Below are 21,941 nucleotides of genomic sequence, written 5' to 3' on the forward strand. Positions count from 1 at the left end.
TAATTTTCTTGTCAGCTTTAACAGATTTACAGACATTTCTGAAGTACTACAGCCATGGCTGGGAAGGTTGTGCTGCACTACTTCAATGGGAGAGGCAGAATGGAGTCAATCCGCTGGCTTTTGGCAGTTGCAGAGGTTGAGGTAGGTGAAGGGTGTAACCCAAAGATGGAAGGAACCCAAAAACTTCCTGAATGTGCATTGAATTTGCTGTATAACTGTGCAATCATTTTATATTCACAGTTTGACGAGGTGTTCCTGACAACCCGTCAGCAGTATGAAAAACTCCTGAGTGGTGAGTTGGTTTTTTAGAAAATTACATCTGTTTCTGACCTGTTTCCAAGTCACCTGTGTGCATTTTGCAGTTATTCTTCTTTACTTTCAGCTCCTCAGTTTCAACTTCAATCTACTTATGAAGCTGGGGTGATCCATGCAGAGATTACACAAATACTTAACAATGTGGGAGTGCCCTCAATTATCTGGCTGTTGGACTTTCTCTGCAGATGGAGTCCTCATGTTTCAACAGGTTCCAATGGTGGAAATTGACGGCATGAAGCTGGTTCAGACAAAGGCGATCTTGAACTACATAGCAGAGAAGTACAATCTTCATGGGAAAGATCTGAAAGACCGCGTTATGTATGTTGTTGTTTGTTTTTTTAATCATGTAATGTTGGGAATGTCTGGTTTATTATGTAACTTACAGTGCATGATGATGCTTTTCCTCAGGATCAACATGTACTGGGACGGACTGATCGATCTCATAAAAATGATCATGAGTGTGCCCTTTACTATCGATGCGACAAAGAAACTGAACATCATTCAAACTAAAGCAAAAGAGCGCTACTTTCCTGTGTATGAAAAGGTATCATTACGACCTTTCTTGGTCAGGATAGTGTTTGGTGTTTATGTACATTATAACTAAACATGATACTGTGTGTCTCTGACAAACCTCTCAGGCCTTGTCTGGACAAATTTACCTGGTGGGAGGTAAACTAAGCTGTGCAGATGTGATGCTACTTGAATGCGTCCTAATGTTAGAGGAGAAATTTCCTGAAATCCTCTCTGAGTTTCCCAACATCAAGGTAAACATGTAAAAGTGATGAGCTGTACAGTTTAATGCTGCATTTACAAAAGCACAAAAAAACCAATTGTTGACTGGTCTGACTGGCCTGGTCAGTTGTTTCAAAGATTATTGCTGCACAAAAACACACACCTAATACTGAACGCTCTGTTGACTCATATACATCTTCTTTCCCTCCAGGCTTTGCGGGACAGGATGATCCAGCTGCCTGCTGTCGCCCGATTCCTGCAGCCAGGCAGCAAGAGGAAGCCTCAGTCAGATGAAGTCTATGTTAAAACTGTCAGGGAAGTGTTCAACGTTAACTTAGTGTTCCCATGAACACTGTAAAACCTCAGATTAGGTCCTCACACAGACAGCGTAAATAATTCATTACACAAGTATTGAGTTTTTGACATATGGACAAATTTATATTTGTGGTTTTCCTGTAAGATGAAAGCTGAGCTATTCATCACATAAGGATAAAAAAAAAGTCTATTTAGCATGACATAATATTACACAGGGTGCTTTGACTAAATAAATTTTTGACTTTTGAGGACTTGGTGTGTTGTTGTTGTGTCAAATCAATGGTTCTACTTCTCAGACAACATTTGGAAGATGTTTTTCAGTTTTTGATAATGAACACACAGCGAGGTGCAGATCAGTGCAGCATTTGGATTATTATCACAACTAGTAAACAAAAAATACAAGATTTACTTTGAGAATCACATCTATTTATTTGGTTTTGTTATTTATTACAAAAATCAAAAAGACTTTAATCACGTTCACTTTAATTATTTTTTCCATAAAGACATCTTGGCATGTGAGCTGTTCATTCTTTAAACTTCTTCCCTTTTTACAACAAACTGAACATTTCATCTTAAAAATCTTGATGTGAGTACAGTTGTAAACCCACTGCTAAGAAAAACAATAGTGGAGCTGCAACGATTAGTTAAATGACAGAAAATTAATTGTCAACTATTTTGATAATCGAGTACTCATTATTTCATGCTGTTCTTTGTCATACATGATAGCAAACTGAATATCTTTGAGTTTTGGACTGACAAGACATATGAAGACACCCCTTTAGCTCTAGGAAAGCATTTTTTGCTATTTTCTGAGATTTTATTGACAAAACCTTTGATCGATTTACTGATAATGAAAATAATAGTTAGTTGCAGCCTCATACAATAGCCCTCACAAAGTTTATCTGCTGCTTTGCTGCTAGTCAATAATATGAATGAATACATCTGTGGTAATAACACAATACAAAAATGAATGTCAAATTGTGAGATCTATATTTATGCACAAGGCTGTAAACAAAAAAGAAACGATTTACTGCAAGGCATTTGCCAGTTCATTTTAAATCTGTAGCTTGTGCAATGTTTCAATAACATGAAAAGCAAGTTACCAGACAAAACAGCAGACTGGAGTTAGCATGCTAACTGGGGATGGCTGGTTACTTGAGAGGCCGGGTGTCCTCACTCTGCTTAGTGCTTCTTCAGTCACATCATGATCAGGAGTAAAAGTCGGAACACCATCAACAAACTGTAAGGAGACAGCAAATCATAAAATGTTAATTAAACTGACATATGGATGATTACCTGTTTAATCATTTCACAAGTTTGCAAATTTCTGAATTAGATTCTGACCTGAGCCCCGACATAATGCCAGCCGGCATTAATTTCCCAGATTTCTTGTATCTCATTCCCATCACGACTGAAAGGACTCCCGAGGCAACTGAAACAAAGAAAAACAGCATCACGTGTTTTAACTAATTCACTGACTGATATTTATTATCAACTGCTGCTCAGGACAATATGAGTCATACTCACGCAACGAGACCTTGATGTCACGCGGGTCATGACAGAGGTTGTAGGCACCATAAGCAGATAATCCACCAAAAACTAAGCCAGCCATCAGGGACATCACACTTCCTAGAAGAAGTCAGAGACACAAAAAGATGTTGATGATCAGGATGAATAGTTTGCTGACTAATTATTCATGTGACTACCCGAATAAAAGGGGATACTTCTACCTCTTCTCTTGTATCCCATAAATCCTCCGAGGGCAATGGCTGCTGCATAGCTAAACCCAATCCAGTCAACGTCCATCACAGAGCTGAGAGCAGAAACACAGCACAGTGTCAGGTGTGTTTGGTACATTGTGGTAATGCTACTTTTACTTAAGTATCTGAGTACTTCTTCAAGCCCTAGTGTTTGCCAGTTCAGAGTTGGCACAGGGAACATTTAAAGCTAATCTACCCTGTAATGTAGCATCATGGTTATTAGCTTTGAACTTTATTAAGGATGTTTAATATATCTGAAACTTAAATAGTAAAGTCTCATAAATGAAAAAAAAAAGGTATGCTGTTGTCCTGTAGATGTCAGTGATGACCGTCTAACCTTTTCACAAGAATGAAAAACAACATGTACAAAACACAGGAGCCAAATTAAATAGTAAAACTTTTTTTTATAGTGCATTATGAAGGGATATTCCAATGGCCAGCATGAACAGGAGGAATAATTATGGCAAGAAAAAAAAACATGTTTCAATGTACATTTGGGAGCCTGACTGTTATTTTCAGACAGACTTGAAAATTTGTGAACCTGTCCTTTAATTCTTGATAAAACGCATGAGCCCACAGGTAGAGAAACATATTTGAGCAGGTTTCTTTTTTTGTCTCAGCACCCAGCTAAACACACACACTTATATGTTTATAAAATAACAGATGAAAGTGCTGAATTATGAATATTTGAGTTGTGAGAGGTTTAGTCTTTGTCGCATTAAAAATGTCCCCTTTCAACTAGCACAAAAAAAATCCCGTTTGTTTGCTCCAACAAGCCTGACAGGCCACTAGATGTCGCTGTGAGCCCTTTAATGATTAAAATGTGAAGAAACAGTTCAACACACACATATTAACCATAAGGGTTTACTTCATGTGTTGTACGATTTGTTATCTAGTCATTATTCTTACATACCTTGACTCAAAACAAGTGACAAGGGAACAGCGAGCGGCACTTGCAACCACCAATCTACACTTCCGTGTTACTGGTCACAACTCTAATACGCATGCGCCATATGGTGCATGTGGTGTTCACTGACCTTCGATAAAGTGGGAAAGTGATCTTTCCGATCATTATAATGAATGTTTATATAAATTTGAACAGTTTTTTCCTGTTTTTTAAAGATATTTTTGTTAAAAATTTACTTCGATACTATCATGGCAATTAATTAATACAAGATCCTTCTGTAAAATACATCCTGATGGTTTACTTGGTGATTTGTTCAAGGGCAAACACAAAGCCTATACATTGTAAATGCAGGCTCAGCATTTTGCAGCCTTTTCAAAAAACTCTGAAAAAACCCTATATAATTGTTGTTTGTGGTGATACTAGACCTGTACTATTACAGATGTTTTATATTATCCTTCTGAAACATTCAATGTGCTATTTCGCCTTTTTGTCCTCTGGTTTCACCCAAAAGAAGATTTAATAAGTATAAGTTCTTGGGTGTTGTAAATGGTAAATAATTGCTTAATAGTCACAGTCACTGATGAGTCATCTGGCCTGCAGTTATAAATGATTATAAGTCATTAATAAAGGGTTACATTTTTCACACATATGAATTTATAGTAAATTATTTTGTGCACACAAGATAAAAAATTATCTCCTTTTCTCCATAGGAGACTGAGTCTATTTCTCATTAATTTTTGCATTAACCTTTGGAATCAATTACCAGTATTAATCTTGGAGAGTTATGATCACCCTCTGCACCAAATTCATTTGCCCACATGCAGACATGATTGTGATCACCTTTATAAACATTTTGAACATCAGACATCAGTTTTGTTTTATTTTAAGTTATTAAACTGAACCTGTCCCTCTTGCAGCTAAAGTCTTCAGACCCACAAGAATTCATTTTAGAGCTGCAACAAAAAAATATTTCCATTATTGATAAATCTGGAAAAATTAAACTTTTGAAACAGAACTATAATGACTAAAAAATATCACTTTCCCAGAGTGATATCTTTAAGTTGCTTGTTTTTGTCTTTTCAACAAATCCTGATATTCAAATATTTAAAATATGAAACAAAAGCAGCAAATCAACTCAAATTGTTTCAGCACTACTTCATTTTAAATGTTAGCCCAGATCATGAATTTTACAAACATAAAAAATGCGTTCAGTATAAACTACGAGGAAACATATGAAATTATGTGCACGGCATCCATATTTTGTTTTCAATTTTCTTTCATTTGATTGGATGGAAAAGTTACAAAAACTGGAATCGTGTGTGTGAATATTTAACTCTGTAAACGTGACTTTGTTTTAAATGCTCCTGTATCTCTGCATGGGTACAACATGGGTTTGTGTGTTCAGCACAGTAAGACAGCAAAGAGAAAACTTGACTTTCCCCAAAGAAAACCACTTTATTTCACTCTAATCCCCATTTCCAGAACTTTACACATTATTATCATTTATTAATAGTCCTCAAAAAGTGTAAATCAATGCATTTTCAGAGCAAAATAAGCCACTATGAACTGTAGACATTGTGACCACATGCTGCAGAGAGCAGCCGCTCTAGCAGAGCGCCTCCATGCAGTCACCGGGTGGAATGAGCCACTGTGGCCCTCTGGGTGTGGGCTGAGGACTTGAGGACCAACTCCTCCAAAAGAGAAGGCACACATTTCCAGAAACAGTTGGCATTTAAATACTGTCTACAGAGAGTTTCCTGATGAGTTACAGTCTGATCTTGTCAGGATAAAAATGACTATAAAATAGCTGACAAGGGTCATTTAAGAACAAGGAAGGATTATTCAAGTGAGGTATTGGAGCGACATGTAAAAACCATGAGATTTACTCTAACATCCACATGAGGAAAACATATCTCAGACTAACTCTACAGGAGGACGAGACAGCAAATATGTAAAGTGACTCGTGGAAAATGCAATGGTTTTCAATACAGTAAACAACAACAACAGACATACAGTGCATTTCACAATACAGTGATGTATATACAAATGGCTTTGAGTGCACAGGAACCTGTGATATACTGTTATCATGGCTTTTTGCTTGGTAGATACTTTTTTTGTGATCTGTAACATGGTATTCAAAGTAACAAATGTATATAAAAAGTTTCTGGAACTGTGAAGATCTCCAAACACAGAAACCATTATAAAAATCAAATTATAATGCATTTAAGCCAAAAAGAAAAAAAACAAACACAAAATACATGAAGTGTTTTTGCTGTCATTTTAAAAAAGTATTGCTCAACTCAACACTTGCTGTATCGGGGCAAACACACCAGGTTTTGGCAATGATTGACATTTTAAGGTTAAAGCCATATTTCACTTTAGTAGAACATTTTCATTTTTCACATGCATTCCTCCACATGAGCTCAGAGTTCAGTTATAAAGACAATCTTATATATATATATATATATTTTTTTTTTTTTAAAGATATTTAGGTAACACTTTAGTTTACTGGTCCTTTAATTTTACACCAATTTACTGGAAATTTTCTAATTGATTTGCAGGTATTTAATGGTTTATATTTAAGGCATTTTACAGAGAAGGTGATGCATTTGGTACAAATTACAAGAAAAAAAGAGAAAAGTGTTAAGTTGGTTTAGTTGTTAAGTGCCAATTATATATTATATTGGGGTTCATACATAGTTGTTAATTTGAAAAAAATCTTAATAAATTTGATTCCTAACAATTCTTTGACAGAGTTTTCAGTGTGCAGTTCAGTGTGTCAAACAATATATCAACATATTATAGGTTGTTTCTTAAAAACTTCATAATGAGCACATTTATCGTTTACTACCAAGTTACACAACACTTTCAAAGAAATGTCCTAAGAATGAACAGTTACACAGCAGCTACATGTAGGAAATGATTGAAAAAAAAGCAAATATATCATTTGATACACAAAACTACACACTGCTAAAAGTAGCCGCTGTGTAACTGTTGTCCTAAATGTCCTAAAAATTCACCGTTAAATACCTGCAAATAACTTACTAATCATAAACTTAAGGGACCTGTAAAATAAAGCATTACCAATATTTATATTAATAAATGCTAGTTATTGGGTCTTCAAGAAATAAAAAACATTTACTCTATCATATATGCATAAATAAGCATTTTTCTATGGCTACATTCATTATCTATATAAAACAAAGTGATTTCTTAATATTTATGGTAAACAGTGCAGCTGGTGTCATGTTAATGAACGCCTTTAGGAGATGGATGCTTTTAATTATGTTCTACTAATGTAAAACATCACTTTAAAAAGGTCCTGCACACACGCACAAGTGTTTCCAGGTGTTCTGGCTCATTAGATGTCCGCTCAGGTTACAGTTGGGCAGTGCTATCCTGGGAATTACGTGAGGTCACTCTCGGATGTACCGATAAGAATGATTAAAGGGTGACAGCAAAGTTAGCAGGCGAGCGAGGGAGACGTCAATCAAGCGCTGTTTGTACACGCCCACACAGTCCTGAGAGGAGGTCCCATCAAGGCACAACAAGTGAAAACACCTGTGTGTGTGTGTGTGTGTGTGTGTGTGTGTGTGTGTGTGTGTGTGTGTGTGTGCAGGGCCTTTAAACGAGCAAAGTGCATTATCCTTCTGACATGGGACTTGGCATAAATAACCGACAACATTACAACCAATATCGATGAGTCAGTGCACTTAAATAATTAATGACCCACAATAAGCAGGTGATCTGCATCTTATTATCTTTTTTCAGAGAACTCCGCACACTCGTGTGCTCAAATACAAATGTCATATAAGAGCTTTAGAACTGGCCAATGTTTGATGGAAAAGTGAGCATGCAAGAATACAAATTCGGCTAGGTCAGATGAGCAGGGGCGGGGTTCGTAGCTATTTTTATCTTATGGTAGAGATCAGGGGATTTTTCTGAGGATTCTAATACTTTTCAACAAATCCATCTTTTTTTCATCATTTCAGGCTGCAGTTGCAAATAACGCGAGGGAACAAGTAGCACAAAAAGCTTAACATTTCTCTGTCTCTCTGTTCAGCTTTCAGCTCAAGGTCAACAGTGAGCCAGACATGTGGGATAAATCTCTGATACTGTTCTGCATCTGGAACACACCTTGTGTTGTGATGCAGGAAAAAATGGCAACACCGTGTCTTTTATGCGTCTCATCGTGGCAGCCTCCGCTCTGGTTGTTAAGGGGAAAAATTCACCCACAGCCATCCGAGAAGTGTCCCGTACACCCAGGTTCTCACATACAGTTTCCTGCCGCTCTCAGTCAGCAGTAATGGCAGTGTCAGTCCCCCCAGGATCATCACTGACGGGAGGGTTTTTGAGAGGCTCAGTGGAGAATGTCTGGCCTCCCCGGGGAAACTGCATAGTTTGTCTGCGTCGTCTGACTCGTAAAAGTCCGTCAGCAGCCTTTGAAAAGACAGATTACTCTCTTAGGGATTGAGCTGATTTTGCAAATGCACAAGGATTAAAAAAGAAACTGCTAAGTGAAACAAAGCATTGAAAAACAATCTGTTTTGTGCTGCAGTTCCAGCACAAAAACTGCACTCAAATCACATCAGGGCTTTCGGTGGCGTCGGTGCTGGGCTTAATAGATTACTCATTTCTATTCTGAATATATTCTAAACAACAGCTATTAATTCACTTAACAAAACGTCTAGGGCTGCAATTAACGATTATTTTCACTATCAATTAATTTGCTAATTATTACCTAGATTAGACAATTAGTTGTTCAGTCTATGAAATGTTAAAAAATAGTGAAGAAATAGCAATTTGAAGACAAATTGATGATGTCTTCAAATTGCTTATTTTATCTGACTAACAACCTAAAATGTTAAGATATTCAATATCAATTCAACTGTCATAGATGAAAAGGAAAAACATCAAGTCTTCACATTTGAGAAGCGACAACCATCAAATATTTGGCATTTTTGCTTGAAAAACAACAGAAATGATCGATCGATTATCAAAATAGTTGCTGATATTCTGACGATGGACTAATTGATTAATTGACTAATCGGTGCAGCTCTAAACACGTCTGTAAGTCATGGTCTACACCAGTGACTTTACTTGTCGACCTCCACCTTTGGAAGTAAAGGAAAAAACATTAATGACTCCCTGTAAATTGATTTAATTGTTAACAACAATATTGATTCACCCACAACTTCTCCCTCACCACTGACGGCTCCACTGTGCTCACCTCCCCCCGCATCCACAATCTCGGCATTATCTTTGACCAAACCCTGTCCTTTCATCAACATGTCAATCACATCACCAAAACAGCCTTGTTTCACCTCAAAAACATCACCCGTCTCCGTCCATCCTTCTCATTCTCAGCTGCAAAAACTCTCATCCACGCGTTCATCACTTCCAGACTGGACTATTTCAATAGTATCCTGTACAGTGCTTCCTCCAAAATCCTCAATAAACTCCAATATATCCAGAATTCAGCTACGCGTCTGCTCACCCACATCTCCCCTGTCCTTCAGAACCTCCACTGGCTCCCCATCCCAGTGAATCCACTTCAAACTCCTGCTCATCACCTATAAAGCCCTCCACAACCTGGCTCCCCTCTACCTTAATGAGCTCCTTCACTGGCACACTCCCACCTGTACCCTCCGGTCTGCTGACGCCAACCTCCTGCCAACCCCCACCCCCCACCATCAGGACTAAGCACCAGACCTGGGGGGGACAGGGCCTTCTCTACTGCCGCTCCCACCCTCTGGAACTCGCTCCCTCAAAACATCCGAGACTCTTTCTCACTCTCAACTTTCAGGCAATCCCTCAAAAACACACCTCTTCAAAACTGCTTATAATCTCTAACAAACCGACACGTTCACTTTACTCAAGGACTTTATTTCTTTTTGTTTTGTTGTTTCCTTTGTAAAGCGTCTTTGAGTATCCTGAAAAGCCTTATATAAGTTTGAAGTATTATTATTATTATATAGGGGAAACAAAATGAGCCAACTTGAATTTTACTAAAATAACAATATCCAGAACATGACCTCCATTTTTCACTCACCAGTTGCTGTTGTTAAACTGCCAAAAACAGACCGACTTAAATCTTACTATCCTGAATTCTGACTCTGAGCACTTTTGATGGTTATGGTTCTCATATGAATCACGTTAATCCTCTCCAGTTATGTGCAGCCCCCCCCTGCAATGGCTCTACAACCCTCCGATTTAGGAAGCACAGATTTATACAAAAGGGGAACATTAACAGTCAGAGTTGCACAATAAGTCAGAGTACTGTGTTATTTTCAGGTCTTAAGGGTCATACAGAAGCCAAGATGCATATCAGTGATAAACTGGTGCCGTGTGGAAGCAAAACATCAAAAACCTCACTGCAGTTTGCTTATTGATCGGAACACACACTGTTTCGATATGATTAATAGTTCCACCCACGCACACTTACCGGTCCTTGATTTCGAACCGCTCATGCAGCCACCTTCGGAAAAACACTGGCTCTGGAGGAATTTCCTTTATGTCCACACGTTCGAAGTGTATGTGGACTCTGGGACATTCTTTGCACAGGAATTCTGTCAAACACAAAAAAATAAAGAGACTAAACAAAAACAGGAAGAGCCTTTCAGCAAAACGGCACGTACAGTAAGCACTTAAAATCAACATGAGGTGATATTGATAGAGTGGGGCTGCTGTGACGCTGCGATGCCAAGGCCCTTTGATGCAGTAAAGCACAGAGCAGTAAGGTTCAGCAGCTTGTTGGCGACACCGGAGCACCACAGTTACATAACTGGTTCTCAAACTGGGACAAACACAATTGGATTACAGTAAAACTGGCAATGAAATTGGGTCAATAATAAATTAAATTAAATTAATATTCAAACATTCACTTGAATATTTTCTGTTTTTCTAGTGAGATAAAAACCAAATCAGTTTCAACAACAACACATATATTTTCCTATAGTAAATCAGCTAAAATGTGACAAGTCGAGTCTCAAGCCAAACCAAAGTGTCAGAGCATGAAGCCAAGACAGAAAACCAAAGTGTCTGAGAAGGTCAGATATAAAATTGTAATCAAGTGTGAACGCTCAAGGCTACACGTGTATCCCCAGAGACCTTCAAGTTCCTGTTTCCACAACATGCAATATTATCAGGAAACCTGGTGCTGCGGCCAAAAGAGGAAACCTGATCGAAGTCAGCAGCAAAAGATTGCTTCACTGGTGGAGAAAGCACCTCCATCAGCTGCCGCACACATTTAATCTAACCTTCAAAACAATGTGTGGCAGTTTAATAAACACAGACAAGTCAATGAAAGGAGGTTAACGAGGAGAGACACAAACACAGGATTTATTTTTGCCAGAGTACACCTGAAAAACAGCCGTTCTTAGAGGAAAGAAAACTACCTTCCTTCCTCATTTATGAAGGAGTTAAAGGGTTGTTTTCGGGTTCCTGAGCACGCTGAACGTGTGCTTGGCATCATGAAATCATAAGATCCTTAAAGCGTCTAATAAATCAAAGCTGAACCTCTTGAAGGAAAGCTGAGCCTCCACAGCAGGTCACATATTTAAAGCAGAACAATAACCCAAAAAAACACTCAGGAACAGATGAAGAGAAAAAAAAAAGATCTAAATGCTTGTAATAAAGTCTAGAAAAGCATCTGGGAAAAGAAATTAGGAAAGTTACTTGATGGAAGGCAACTTGTGATGCAAAGTATTTAATTCTCTACACCAGGAAGCCTTTTAATTAAGTTTTTAATTTGCTTGATGTCATGAATCTATAATAAAATCTGTTCCATTATGTTTAGAGAAGTAAAAGTGAAACTATGTGCAGGGATTTTTTTTTCTTTCCATTTTCTCAGGACATCCGCATTCTTAGAAAATAGTGTGAATCTGACAATTTATATCAAATTACCTATTATAGTAAATATAGTAATTCAACCTGAATGCAGATGCTTCTGCATTTCATCATGTTCAGAATTGATTTCACATGACTCAACATTTCCCTCTTATAAAACAGAGTTGTGTTTTCTCCCAATTTTCCAATTTCGTAGGCTCAAACTGGCAACAATGTGTAACATAATTATTTTCCACCGAGAGACGTTTTGGGAAAGTGCAAGAACATTTCCTATTTACAAGATATTACACTGGGTCCTGGATTATTACAGACACCTGTACAATCTAAAAAAAGTTAACCCTGCGGGGGGAAAATCACACAGGGGACTTTAATTATACAAGTAGTTTGAGGCTGTGTGAATGATATTACAATACTGGATCAGAATTTTCAAACCTCTGCCCTGGATGTGAAAAAAAAAAAATATGTATAAAGTCTGCAAAGCTATCTGCAGGCGCTCATTCAGAAGTTACAGCTGTAGCTCCCAGAATCTACAGGGATCCGTCTAATGCCAAAAAAATGACCAAGACAGTCTAGTTAAACCTCTTTCAGTCACAGAAATGACAGGTTTGAATTTTAAATTGAGTGGTGGTCCCTATTAAGGAAGATTATTGGTTAATTCCCATTAATAGTGATTCAGATCATGTAGAGGACGAGGTGAGTTATAACAGCAACAATTAATTGATTAATCTATTAGTCGATCAGCAGAAAAATAATCAGCAACTATTTTTATAATCAAAGAATAATTTTTCAAGCAAAAATGCACAACATTTTCTGGTTACAGCTCCTCAAATATGACAATCTGCTGTCTTTCTTTGTCGTATATGACAGGGAAAAAGGTTTTGAACTGTTAGTCAAACAGAAGGAAGCAAGCAGACTGAAGACATCACTGTGGCCTCCGAGAAATTTATATTCATATAACAATTTATCAAGAAAATAATCAGCAGATGTCTGAGGCATGTGCAGTGTAACCTTGTAGATATAGAATATACTGTGGTTTTCAAGGAATGCCTTCCAGAGCGACTAAAAGTGAGTCAGAGCACTGCAAATTTAAATGAAAGCAATATTTTATTAGAATTTAAATTGTTTTTTTATATTTCTTGCTCGAATACCTTGAATTCTGTGGTGATTACAGGCAAATCGTTTTTTATTCTGTAATTATGGAAAAATGTGTATTCATGTCGCACCATTTTTTAATTGTTATCTGACTTTTTATTGTTGTTAATAATAAGTAAAGGAATCTGCATCTATATTTCCTACTATGCCTTCACAATTAAGGGGTGAATATATAAACACATTTTTTATCCCAGTCAACTGACTGCAACAATTGTAATTTGAGTGTTTAAATACGTGCAAGTGCCGAACGTCAGAGCATGTGATATGTGCTACAATAAAAAAATACTGTGGCCAAAATCACAGTACAACAAGTTGAAATGTTCATACAGATATAAGATTTGTCAGATGTGAAACAGAAAGAACATCAATAAGAACGGAACTGTTGCAGCTGTGGTATGAACAGAGCCACGAGTCATTTCCATCTCCTTGTGAAATTACTAGAGTCACCTTCACCACATGAGACCAGGAAGTGCGTGATGAGAGGAATGCTTTTCTATTCTCCCCGTCGTGTTTGCTCGAATCACATCGATGTTTATTCCTGACAGAAACGGGATGTTTTTTTTAAACATTCAAACAGCGTTTGTCCAACAACCGGGAACACAGATGAATGAAAAACACCAAAACAAGGAGTCACGCTGTTTACAGGAAGTAAAGGTAATGTTTGCTATGTGATTACTCACTGAGGGAGTGTACACAATGTTGCAGAATTGATAATACAACAGCAGTGCGGACACGCTGATTAACAGAAAACAGAGGCAGTCGCTATCGTCTGACAGCAACTGCATTTATAGCTGGTGTTGAAATTCTATTTGTATCTGTGTGATGAACAAATTAAAATCACATTTTCTTCACTGATAACTGGTGTTTATATGTATTACCATTTTCATTTCATTCACTGTAATCAGGTTCAATTTTTCAAAAGCACAAACCAATAAGTGAGCACAATTTACACCTAGAGGACTCCTGTAGATGTAGTCTAACATTTCCAAATGTAATCCAGCTGCACAAATAAGTCATTTTTGCCCATTCAGAACTGTAAGACCAGGTTTAACAGAGGAAGTTGTTCTAAGATTAATAGTTAAAAGGGGACGTATTACGCTTTTTGTGATTTTCTGTTATTTACATACTGTTATGATGTCAGATATCTGTGTTAAAAATTATCAAAATTGAGGTTAACGTATGTACAAAGACTCCCTGCAAGTCAAAAGCCAGGGCTTCAACCTGCCCTGAATGCTTCGTTTGCGACGTTTTTTCCACGTTTGCCCACAAATTACTGTCCGTTCCGTTCTAGCCTTGGTTGCTAAGGTTGTTGCTAAGGTTTTTCCATGTGTTGTTTGTGTTGTCCACTCTCATATTCCACCTCAGTCATGTACGAATGTATTTGAGAAGTTGACATTTTGAGTAAAGAACGAGAAAAAGTAGTGAAATCCTACTACTATGGTTTGTTTGATGGTTTGTTGACGTAGCCTTCAGAACCAGTGGAAGTTTCCCCGAGGGACAGCTTCCAAGAGCTGGCCAATCAGAACAGAGTGGGCTCATCGGGGAGGGGGGCCTTAAAGGGACAAGAGCTAAAACAGCCTGTTTCAGACAGAGCCTGAACTGAGGGGCTGCATAAAGGACCAGTATAAGATACATTTTGAACAGTAATTAAAGCATGCAGAGATATTCCAGTAGAGCCCCTGGAGGCCATCCTCAGATGTCTGCCTACCTGGCATCGACGGCGCTGGTGTTCTTTGACCCTTGGTACTCAGTGTTCCTTCATAGGCGACTGTGACGTCATACACAGCGTTAAGGTGGTCCCTCATGGACTCGATGGCTATGTGAGAGGCTTTCATTCTGGGTGTAAGAGTGTGCTTCAGAATAGCCAGTCCTATAGAGAAGATGTAACAGAAGTAGTACATTTATTAAGAGTGTGACTGTGAAGTTTGTCATATTAGCCTGAACAATAGATGTGTTTAAAATTATAATATCGATCCATCATGCTGGCCATGTAATCACATTTACTATTTATTTAACTTCAAGGCAATATTGCCCCAAAAATACTTTGTATAAATAAAAATAATTAAAAATACGGGTATTCTATGTGAATGCTTGTGTTTGGGTTAGTTACTGCACAGTGCGTGTGTTTCTCTGTCACTGTGGCACCCTCCTCTGCTCACTAATACCTCACTAATAGCAGATAATGTCATGTGCACATGTCTGCTCTCCACAGCGGTTTATTTGGATTAATGGGGGAAGGTAATATTCAGAGCTGTGGTTCAGAGATAGGCTTAATCTCTAACCGACCTGAACACCACAACACACAATAGCATCATAATAATCATGTTGATGCAACAAATGTAGTTAGCTGTAAAATCTCAGTACCATATTGAAAAGTATATTGTAGTTCAATACAAGCACTATGTAAATGTGCATATTTTCCATTATGCAGAAGAAAAAACAATAACACAACGAGCTTCATGTTTCAAATTAATTATTGTTGGTACTGTGAGCGAAGATTGAATTCTCTCTTATAAGTAACCGCCAAATTAATTTATTCCTCAAAATTTTTAGCTGCACCAGATGGAATATTGAATAACCAGTTCTGGATGGGAGCCGGCCAGTTCTTGGCACCGCACCAGTAATCCACTGACTACAGAAACTAATACGGCAGATTTTATGTTTTTAAACCTCTACTAATTAATTCTTCAACAAAAGATATAAACAAAAATGTCCAAATGACTAATAACAATATAACTGCTGTGCCAAAAAAGTACATTTTACTTTCATTTAATACAATTTGCACTTTGTCACACATATGTCTATACAGTATTGAACTTTATAATAAATTAATCCAATAATTCAGGATTTAAAACTGAAAACTTAACTTTGGAAACACTAACACACTCAGTGTGGGTGATGCTCATTGGTAAAACAGAAGCTCACGAGTGACCACACACAACAAAACTTAGTCAGCTGTTTTACAGACTGAGCAGACAGTGTATGTGAATTAGTATGCGGCAGTACAGCAGTAAATGGCTGCTATCAGGCCAGTACCTTCTTTAGTAGCAAAAGCCTGACTGTCAGCGATAACATTCTTGAGCTCTGGATTATACCGAGTTCCTTCTGGAAAGATGACAAGGTACATCTGTGGGAAGAAAAACGTGAAATGAAAGCCTTTTAACTTTTGGTTCTTATTGCACAGGCCAAAATAGAATTTCCAATATTTACAGGATTTGTTGAGCAAGAAACATGGAAATCAGACACCCTGTTGAACTTGGAAGGTTTTCATCACTTGATTCTTTCAAATCAGTTTGACTTGCAGCTGTTTTGAAAACTCTGTCTGTGGTAGACTTAACCTACTCCTCAGGTCTTACATTGGACCCCTCCCCGCCTTTTATGATGCCATATATGTGTATTTTGGAGTCATTCTTTTTCATACTGTGCAAAATATCGAATGCATAAATGCTTTTTTAAAATTACAATATGGAACTCCTGACATTTACAAATGATGAAACATTGCAGCAATTCATAAACGCTATTATACCTTCAGGATAAAACAGAGAAATGACTGCTGTTTTATCTAAACAATTTATTTTAGAGTTGATAAGAATTTCAGTTGAACTGGGTCATTGGTGAAAATGTTAATACTAACTTTGTCTGTTTGTTGTTGCAGTGTACAGTAGGTTTAACAGAACCTTTTCACTGAAAACAGCAGCCTGCCAAAAGCAACACTATGAGTGAACCAAAAAAGTTAAAGTAAAAACATTGACCTGAAAGATGATGTAAAGCTCTGTAAAGCCAAGAGGAACTGTAGAGTCAGGTGAAAATTCTCTTTGGGTTGATCATTACGAGCGACCCCTTTCACATTTGATCCAATATTACTGCAGAGCTTTCATAGTGTACCTTAAGGCCTCCGGGACCATTTCTGTCCAATACGCAGGCACATGTGCACACACACGCACATACAAGGCGAACAACACTAATCTCCCAGTTTAATCCAAAAAAGTGATTAAAACCAGCCCTTTCAACACAATAACACGCACTGCAACAGGACCTTCATGATCCAATATCAGATTATCCATTTCATCTCATTGGTGCTGCCGTCGTCAGTTGTTTGGTTGATGAAAAATACTCCGTGTGAGAAACCATTTACGTTAACATACTAATTACAATAAGATACGAAGGAATTTTTGGAGGACAGATGTTGGCAGTCCTCACCATAAAAAAAAAATCGAATTTAATTATTCACACTAATGGAACCAACCACATTTACAAAAAACTGCAACTATATTTGCAACTGTAGACATTGACCTTATTATTTTGTCAAAAATGTGTGTTTTCATCCTTGTTTGGGTTCAACTACTCAAGATATTCGCTGTCCCTTTGTGTGTACCGCATTTGCTATTAGGTAGGTTAAGCTAAACCTGAAGTAATGTTTAACACAAGTTTTGTAATAATAGAAAAAAAGCTTTGAAACTACAGCCCAAAATCCTTCTTCCCTTATGCATTCATTTAAAATATAACTTCTTGTGTTTGGGGAAAGATATGACAACTTACAGAGAAAATATTCATGTAGTGCAGAGGCTAATATAAAACATTAATAAAGCGGACTTACTGGTGCTCCTGACTGAGTTTGAGAAAGGAGCTTCGTCTTCATAGTCTTTTCATTAAACTTAGCACTTCGTTTCACGTAGATTCCTCCATGCTAAAAGAAAAAGATTATTGGATAAGAACAGCGGTTGGGATTTCACTGAAAGTTACATCTTTACACCCGTAATTTACAAAATGACATCCAAATACTCACACAGTTGCATTACCTGAGAGAAATACCATCCGTATAGTGGGAGCCACTTCAGTCCATCTTTAAGGACGTATCTGACGTGACCGAGCGCACTCTGTCTGATGGCCAGCATGTCCGCAATTATCCAGTCAGCTATGAGAACATCATCAGTAGAGATTAGATTTTTACTTTAAACTGTGCTCTACACTACGTTTTATGAGGCAGCATATGCAAATGTAATACCTGTACATTGATGATTGGACAGGTAGATCACATTCTCTTTGTTCTTTGGTATATCTCCATATATGATAATCTACAGAGGAGAAAGAGCAGATTAAAAAACATTACAGATCCCAGCAAGATGTTAGATGTCCTGGACTGTCATTCATTTGCAGAATTATTCTACAATTAAACCCTTAAGCTTTTATCGAGTTCAGTTCAGACTGGTTCTGCCCACATTTACACAAAGTAAACCCGCAAAGACTGCAGCATTTCAATAAACCCAAGAGGATTTATCAAAAAAAAAAAAGCCCCTTCTAATCTACTGATGTGGTTTGTGTAGTAAACTGCCTGCAAGCTCAGACAGTTTACTACACAAACCACATCATATCTCAGACTAGGGTTTACCAGGCCACAACACTATAGCTATTGTTTTTCTGCACACCAACCCTAACGTACAGCAGGTGTGGCAACTAATGGGCAAAAGAATGCAGACTTTCTTGCCATGCTTCTGGCTATTCTGGCTTGTTTACTGGCCTCAGTGTCTGTCTCCATTTTACATTTGTTGCCTTAAAGGACAGGTTCACAATTTTTCAAGTCTGTCTTAAAACAATGGTCAGGCTCATATGAACACTGAAAGAGGTTTTCCTCACTGTAATCATGCCTCCTGTTCATCCTGGCTATTAAAAGATCTCCTTCAAATGCGCTTTCAATTAAGTGATGTGGGACAAAATCCACAGTGTGTCCACATAGTCATTTTGTGCAAAAATCGATTTAAAAATGTATCTGAGGCTTATATGAGGCTTCAGCTGGCTAAGTTAGTCATATCAAGTGGATATCTGCCATATTTACAGTCTTTTTATCTTTAAATTCCCTCTTTGTGTTTCCCTGTTGAGCTGCAGTGAAAGCATAACAAAAGAGGGACTTTGGCACTAAAAAGACTAACAATGAGCGATATCTACTTGATTTGACTAATTTGGATGGTTCAAGCTTCATATTAGCTTCAGAGGGAGGCTTGTGGATTTTGGCCCCTATCACTTACTTACTACGTAAGTGCATTATCAAGGGATCTTCTATGAAAAGGAGGAATGATTTCAACAAGAAAAACATATCTCAATGTTCATTTGGGCACCTGACTATTGAAAAATTGTGAACCCCTTCTTCAAGACTTTCAACATACAGAAACCTCTAAAAAGACACTGACCTGCAGGTGTTGTCCATGAAATTTTAAATTAATTGCAAGTTTAAAGCCTGAAAGCAACTAAACACAGCTTTCACTTATGCATGTGTAATTGTATTATTAGACATTAGTGAGATAAAAATACACCACACACGTGACCTCACCATCAACAGATCAGACATGTATCATTTCATACTGTAGCTGCAGGATCACTGACCTCCACTCCTGTGTAGTTCTCGAAGAAGAACAGGACCATGCTCTGGTAGATGCAGTACAGCCGGTCGTCCAGCTTGTGATACACTTTCGCTGGTAGAACAGTTGAAAGTAAGCGCCAGGCCCCCCATGACAGCAGGTAAGCTGGAGCTGTCCCCAGCATGATGGTGGCTGGAAACCAGTACCGCAGCGAGTAAGTGTGCACGACCAGAGAGAGCAGCATTTTCCCCACCTCTGACCTCACTAAAGTTACACAAATCCCTGAGGTGGACAGCTGGACTGCAAAGAACTACACTCTTATCTATCCCACAGCACACCTGGCCTACTTAAAGCACACCTGCCCTGACAAGTCAGCATAAGAAAGTAAGACAGCTGCAGATGGAGAGTGAGGAGCTAGTTGGCTAAAGCTAAATTTAACCTTGTGTGCAAAACGCGGTTAGCCAGGCCGGCTTAAGCTCTTACATGCATTCATACAACTACACAAAAAAACAGAAGTAAATGCAGCTTTCTAATAACATCCCGGAACAGCAAACTAGCACACGACCTCAAGTTTAGAGAAACCGTTAGCCTACTATTTAACGTGTTTAACCGGACAGAAGGTCTCAAATAAAACGCTACATTTGAAAAAAGACAGCCGTCCTTAATGTAGGTGAATTATAAATCTAAGCCAAATGCTAGTTCAGTTGTTATAAGGCAAAATATGATGAGTATCCTTCCCTAGCTGCTCTTCTTTATCCGGCTAGCTGCTTACAAATTAGCTTCTTGCAGCAAATGTCACACACGCCTCCCTACGTAATGACGCACAGTAACATCGTGAAGCTGATTGGTCGAGTGACCTAGTAGAGACCAGCCTATGGGCAATAGTTTATTGTATTAAAGGACCGTATCGTAAATTATTATATAAAATATTATATATATTTTCTTGACATTGTCACTAAATTTTTACTGTTTAAACCACAAAAATACATTAATATATTGTAATAAAAGGGATTATTTAGTACGTCTTTATCTGAAACAGCATTAAGTCGAATATGTAGATGTAAAAATTTACAGAAAATTAACAGTTAAATGAAAAAAAATAATGTGAAAAGAAAACAATAAAATAACGAACATAATGAATAATGAACATTTTTTGCTGGAGAGATGGGGTTGCTCTGAAGTAATCCATACCTCAGTATTTCTTAATTCCTGGCTTCGGCCCTGTTTACATATCCTTTAGTGTTGTTTCCCTACTTTCCAGGCAGCTATTGACTGTTTTATATTTAGTTACATTGCAAAAAACATATTTGCAAACTTAAATGTCATACCATATAAAAATAATAGAATTGCGTTTAAAAAAATTATAACTCCATGCATGCTTTGGAAAATGGTGAGCAGTGAGTTTCTTCTTGTTCTTTCAGTCAGATGTTTGAGCTTCACTGTGCGGAATAATGTATGTGCAAAGTTTGACACTAGAAAGCTGTTTTCACATTCATCTGCTGAAAGTGGAAAGTTTCTGTGCTCATTGAAATCTGATTTTAAGGGGTAAGTCTATGAGCAGGATTTATGACATCAAAAATACTTTGGAAGCAAATCCTGGTCCAATATTTAACTTATACAAGTGTGATGTGGAAACTTGAAGCCCCCTGTGCACAAACGCTGAGAATTGACTTGTGAAGTAGGAGACATCTTGTGTCTAGCTGTTAAACTCCTGAAATGAATAAATATTTGCATATTTATAGATTCTGGATTTGTAATGAAGGAGAAGAGATGTAATTTCAAGGATTTTAACAAGATAATTGAACGTTTTTGTGAAAAAACCATATCAGACACACATTATTATTCAAAGTATTCAAAGAGTATTTTATATACATCTCAAAACATGTCTGGAAGGGATCTTAAAAGATGCAAAAATACAAATATGGGTGATTAAAGCCCCAATAAGATTCATATTACACTATTAATTCACATTTTATATAATTTTATGAAAAGGAATTCAAGAAGACACAGTTATATATGATCTAGTTATGTTCATGCTGTGGGTGGGAAGATAACAGAGGGTGTAGCCCTGCATGCTATCAGTCATATTGTGCTGACTTAGAGTAAAAAAGTGATACGAATCTTTATTTTACTGGGCTTGGACTGATGAAGTGGCTCCAAAAGTAGTGTGCAAAGAGGAGAACACAGGTAAAAGTTACAACTAAGATCTAGTAAGAACCCATTTATTTGGTAAATCCTTATACTGTTCCTTATTTTACTGTAATGTTATACTTTATGAATCTATCATACAATATAGTTTACATATATTAAATTCTTCAAAAAAAGTAAATAGCAGCGTATATGACATAAATTAACATTTCAAGTAAAATTTTAGTACATCTAAAGTTTCCATCAGAGTAGTATTTGATATGTTCCATGTCTGATACTTAAGCATGACTGACAAGTGTGAGTACAAGCTGTGATGCATCAGTTTGTTCATTTGTCATCTGTCATGCGGTGATATCTCAAACACTGCCGAGTGGATTGTGACAACACGTCTGACAGATTGATGCGTCTCAC

General features: G+C 37.5%; 3 protein-coding genes across 3 annotated transcripts in view; 1 reads left to right on the forward strand and 2 right to left on the reverse strand.

The window, feature by feature from the left end:
* Positions 1-1,610, forward strand: part of gsta.1 (glutathione S-transferase, alpha tandem duplicate 1) — a 1,995-nt gene extending 385 nt beyond the window's left edge. The window contains exons 2-7 of the mRNA XM_044372932.1: positions 16-141; positions 241-292; positions 501-633; positions 724-859; positions 954-1,079; positions 1,259-1,610. Of these exons, the coding sequence (XP_044228867.1) occupies positions 55-141; positions 241-292; positions 501-633; positions 724-859; positions 954-1,079; positions 1,259-1,396 (672 nt within the window). The 5' untranslated portion in view covers positions 16-54 and the 3' untranslated portion in view covers positions 1,397-1,610. The remainder of the gene's footprint in view (positions 1-15; positions 142-240; positions 293-500; positions 634-723; positions 860-953; positions 1,080-1,258) is intronic.
* Positions 1,611-1,766: 156 nt separating this feature from the next.
* Positions 1,767-4,127, reverse strand: tmem14a (transmembrane protein 14A). Its single transcript, XM_044372879.1, has 5 exons — positions 4,036-4,127; positions 3,093-3,175; positions 2,890-2,991; positions 2,707-2,794; positions 1,767-2,602 (listed from the first exon to the last, which is right to left on the reverse strand). Exons 2-5 carry the CDS (start codon positions 3,166-3,168, stop codon positions 2,560-2,562), a joined length of 309 nt encoding a protein of 102 aa, XP_044228814.1. The 5' UTR covers positions 3,169-3,175; positions 4,036-4,127; the 3' UTR covers positions 1,767-2,559.
* Positions 4,128-5,459: 1,332 nt separating this feature from the next.
* agpat5 (1-acylglycerol-3-phosphate O-acyltransferase 5 (lysophosphatidic acid acyltransferase, epsilon)) lies at positions 5,460-20,197 on the reverse strand. Its single transcript, XM_044373153.1, has 8 exons — positions 19,408-20,197; positions 18,035-18,104; positions 17,829-17,944; positions 17,627-17,716; positions 16,066-16,156; positions 14,738-14,899; positions 10,475-10,598; positions 5,460-8,469 (listed from the first exon to the last, which is right to left on the reverse strand). The coding sequence occupies exons 1-8, from the start codon at positions 19,624-19,626 to the stop codon at positions 8,244-8,246; spliced, it is 1,098 nt and encodes a 365-aa protein (XP_044229088.1). The 5' UTR covers positions 19,627-20,197; the 3' UTR covers positions 5,460-8,243.
* Positions 20,198-21,941: the final 1,744 nt, after the last annotated feature.

Source organism: Thunnus albacares, chromosome 14 (genome assembly GCF_914725855.1).
Source record: "Thunnus albacares chromosome 14, fThuAlb1.1, whole genome shotgun sequence".
NCBI lineage: Eukaryota > Metazoa > Chordata > Actinopteri > Scombriformes > Scombridae > Thunnus > Thunnus albacares.

Coding starts and splice junctions, on each gene's coding strand:
- tmem14a (XM_044372879.1), bottom strand. CDS start 3,168: ATGGACGTTGACTGGATTGGGTTTAGCTATGCAGCAGCCATTGCCCTC. Junction 2,795..2,889: donor TGACATCAAGGTCTCGTTGC/GTGAGTATGACT, acceptor TCTTTGTTTCAG/TTGCCTCGGGAGTCCTTTCA. Junction 2,603..2,706: donor GGCATTATGTCGGGGCTCAG/GTCAGAATCTAA, acceptor GTCTCCTTACAG/TTTGTTGATGGTGTTCCGAC.
- agpat5 (XM_044373153.1), bottom strand. CDS start 19,626: ATGCTGCTCTCTCTGGTCGTGCACACTTACTCGCTGCGGTACTGGTTT. Junction 17,945..18,034: donor GTCCAATCATCAATGTACAG/GTATTACATTTG, acceptor ATGTTCTCATAG/CTGACTGGATAATTGCGGAC. Junction 10,599..14,737: donor ACCAGCGCCGTCGATGCCAG/GTAGGCAGACAT, acceptor TGTGTTTGACAG/AATTCCTGTGCAAAGAATGT.